The sequence below is a fragment of the Culicoides brevitarsis genome, chromosome 2, assembly GCF_036172545.1.
Source record: "Culicoides brevitarsis isolate CSIRO-B50_1 chromosome 2, AGI_CSIRO_Cbre_v1, whole genome shotgun sequence".
NCBI lineage: Eukaryota > Metazoa > Arthropoda > Insecta > Diptera > Ceratopogonidae > Culicoides > Culicoides brevitarsis.
This window is the reverse complement of record NC_087086.1, coordinates 38,638,777-38,642,165: the sequence shown is the minus strand read 5'-3', so window position 1 is coordinate 38,642,165 and position 3,389 is coordinate 38,638,777. Positions and strand designations below refer to the sequence as shown.

The window sequence follows — 3,389 nt, the reverse complement described above, 5'->3', positions numbered from 1 at the left end:
TTTACACTACAACTTCAATCTTCAATCAACGTGAATCACGTCCGTTTCTACACAACTAATACTTAGCATAAGTACACGCGCGCTTTACTACGAATAAAAAAAAGAGTTGTTGTTAATATATTTCATGTTGTATTTGAACGATGTGTTACTATGATTTAAGCTTTATTTCACTTCGGGCCAGCAACTGAAGCAGATCTCAGTACTTGTTTAAAAATAATTTTAGAAAAAAAAACTAATTTTTAATTGATTTGAATTGCCTTTCGCGAGTGAAATGTAAAACATAAAAAATTAGTTGAAAAAAAACCGTTGAAAATTAGATTTTAAAAAAATGCTTACCATACTTCTTGTTATACTATTTTTAACACTTTTACTATTAATGGAGCTCAAAAGACGACAATTGAGTGTAATAGTGAAACATATTCCAGGTCCAAAAGGTGAAAAAATATTCTGTGAAATAAAAAAAATAAAATTTAATATTAAATAATTTTTTAGAGTTACCAATTTTTGGTAGTCATTATGTATTCAAAAGTGAAGATATCACAGATTTCCAAAAACTTGATTCTCAGGATTGTGTAGCTTCAGTTGTAAAAATATTTTTGGGACCTAAATTGCTATTAGTTGTGAGTGATCCCGCTGTTTTGCAACAATTATTGGGGCAATGTCAAGAAAAGCCATATTTGGTGAATTTTTTTAATTTGGAATTTGGGTTATTTTCAGCCAAATGTGAGTTTTATCTTTAATTAAAAACTTGTAAGGTAGCTCCAAATTTTTTTCTATGTTTTTGTCCCATGCCCCATTTCAAAAGCCAAAAATCCAATGGGGCAAAATAAAAAAAAAGTTAAAAAATGTCATGAAAAATTACCATTTGTTAGCCTTTTTCCGTTTGTTCAAAGAATTTTCAAAATTTTTTTAAAAATATTTTTAATTTTTAAAAATTTTTGACTTAAAAACGAAATTTAACATGAGATTCCTTCTATAAAAATATTTTCAAAAAAATTATTTTTCAAAATTTTTTAACAGTTTTTTTAAGAAAATTTTTTTTTAAATTTTTATCTTGAAATACTCTGAGATCAATTTTAAATCATCAACTCTACAAAAAAAAATACCACAAAAACCACTAAAAGGGCCCAAATTTGATAAAATTTGGTCATTTTGTATGAAATAGTATTTCAAAATTTTTTTTTTCTCCCCCCATTTTGAAAAAATTTTTTATGGACAAAAACATCGAAAAAAAATTGGAACGGCCTAATTAACAAAAAAACTTACTTTTAGATCCCATTTGGAAACCTTTACGCAAGGGACTTAGTCCAGCGTTCAGTCAACGAGTTTCTAATTCGTTTATACCAATCTTCGACAAACATTATGCAAATTTGTGCAAAGCTTTTTCTGACAAATTAGACACTTACGACTTTAATTTTCACTCGTACGTGCAACGACAATCTTTTCATCTAACATTAGGTGAGAAATTTCACAGTTTTGCGAAAAATTTGCAATTAATTATCGCTTTATTTTAGAAACGACGCTAAATTCAACATTAACAGACGACTATATCGATCTTCATTCATTTGAGGAAGTTGAAGATATTATTGGGCAACGAACGATGGCAAGTCATCTTCATGCTGACTTTATTTACAAACGAACAAAGATGTATAAACGAGAACGTGAGATCCGAGCTTCTATTGAAGCTATGATAGATCGCATATTGGAAGATAAGTACTTGAAAATGAAAGATGAGGAATATTTGACGGAACAGAGTAACTCTCACATCTTCATCGATCAGTTGATGCATTTGACGCAAGATGGAAGAGAATTAACTCCTCTTGAGATCCGACAGAATATAATAGCGATAATTTTCGCAGGATATGAAACAACTGCAGTGACAATTACTTATGCGATTCTCATGTTAGCGATGCATCCAGAGATCGAAAAGTTGGTAGTTCAAGAAATTGATGAGTTCTATAAGAAAGGAGATGTCATAGATTATGATCTCTTGAAGAACTTGAACTATTTGGAAATGGTTGTTAAAGAAACTATGCGACTTTTTCCTTCTGTACCTCTCACAATTCGCGAATCTATTGAAGATATGAACTTAGAAGGCGTTGGAATGATTCCCAAAGGCGTTACCTTCATATGTAGCTTTTATCGTCTTCATCGATGGAAAGACATTTGGGGTTCAGATGCCAATGAATTCAGACCAGAACGATTTTCACAGAAGAAAATGCTAAAAGACATCCCTTTAGTTTCTTACCTTTTGGTAGTGGCTCGAGAAATTGTTTGGGCAATAGATATGCTATGCTAAGTATCAAAACGGGCCTTCTACATCTCCTGAGCAACTACAAATTTAGTACAAATCTCAAAACCATGGACGAGATAAAACTCAAATTCAGTATTACCCTCAAGTTGTTGAACACAAATATGATTAAAATTGAAAAACGATAGAAATATTGATGATTTTTAACACACTTGACACAGTTTTCTATCCACAATTGCAGGGGAACATGCATCCTGTAAAAATGCCTCTAAGCGTTACAAATTACATAAGATGAAAAAAATCATAAATACACACTTCTTCATCCATCCATGCTTCATGCTTCAGGTAAACTGTCTATAACGTACAAAAAAAAAATGCGAGAAAAATGTTTACACTTTTGACCTAGTTTTCGTCCTTCCTTCAATACAATAATGATCCCCTGACAAACACACACAAGTGTTGATACTCGAGCTTATTACTTTTGCAGCAAACACGTAAAAATGGCACAAACACACCTCGCAAAACGGATAAAAAAAAAGTTTTTCCTCCATATACCAAAAAAAAAAGATATCAAAAAATTATAATTTTCATGAATTTGATATGCATACCTAACAACGTCGTCGTCGTCGTCGCCAACTCGAAATGACAACGGAAGTCCTTCAGTCTCCGATAAAAATGTAAAGTTTATGACACTCTTCATTATTATGATATGACAATAATTGTGCTCACATGCGACTCTTCAACACAGAATGAATGACTGCGATAAGTAGCTATGCTATTCACAATTTTTTTTAATGGCTGTCACACCCCGAGGTGTTATCCTTTGTTTACCTCTCCCAAACTATTCTCTTTTCAGTTTACATGCCAACGCGTGTCCTTTTGTTTCGTCACGCTACTGAAAGGGACTCAATTCAAAAATTTTTTTTTAGAAGAAAAAAAAACTAAAAAGGGACTTATTACATATTCAATCAGTTTTACACATCTGTACCTATTGGATACTTATTTAAAAACGAAAAAAAATTCGTAAGTCGACTTGCTTGCCAAGGAAATGATGAGATAAAATTTTTATAGGAGGATGTTTTTCTTCGGCATGAAAAATCACATTAAATCTAATTCAAAGCCAGTAGTAAGTTTCTTG

General features: G+C 31.6%; 1 protein-coding gene across 1 annotated transcript; it reads left to right on the top strand.

Annotated features, from left to right (window-relative positions):
- The first annotated feature begins 282 nt into the window (after window positions 1-282).
- LOC134831866 (probable cytochrome P450 313a1) lies at window positions 283-2,412 on the top strand. Its single transcript, XM_063845691.1, has 4 exons — window positions 283-434; window positions 493-723; window positions 1,273-1,458; window positions 1,515-2,412. The coding sequence occupies exons 1-4, from the start codon at window positions 329-331 to the stop codon at window positions 2,297-2,299; spliced, it is 1,308 nt and encodes a 435-aa protein (XP_063701761.1). The 5' UTR covers window positions 283-328; the 3' UTR covers window positions 2,300-2,412.
- Window positions 2,413-3,389: the final 977 nt, after the last annotated feature.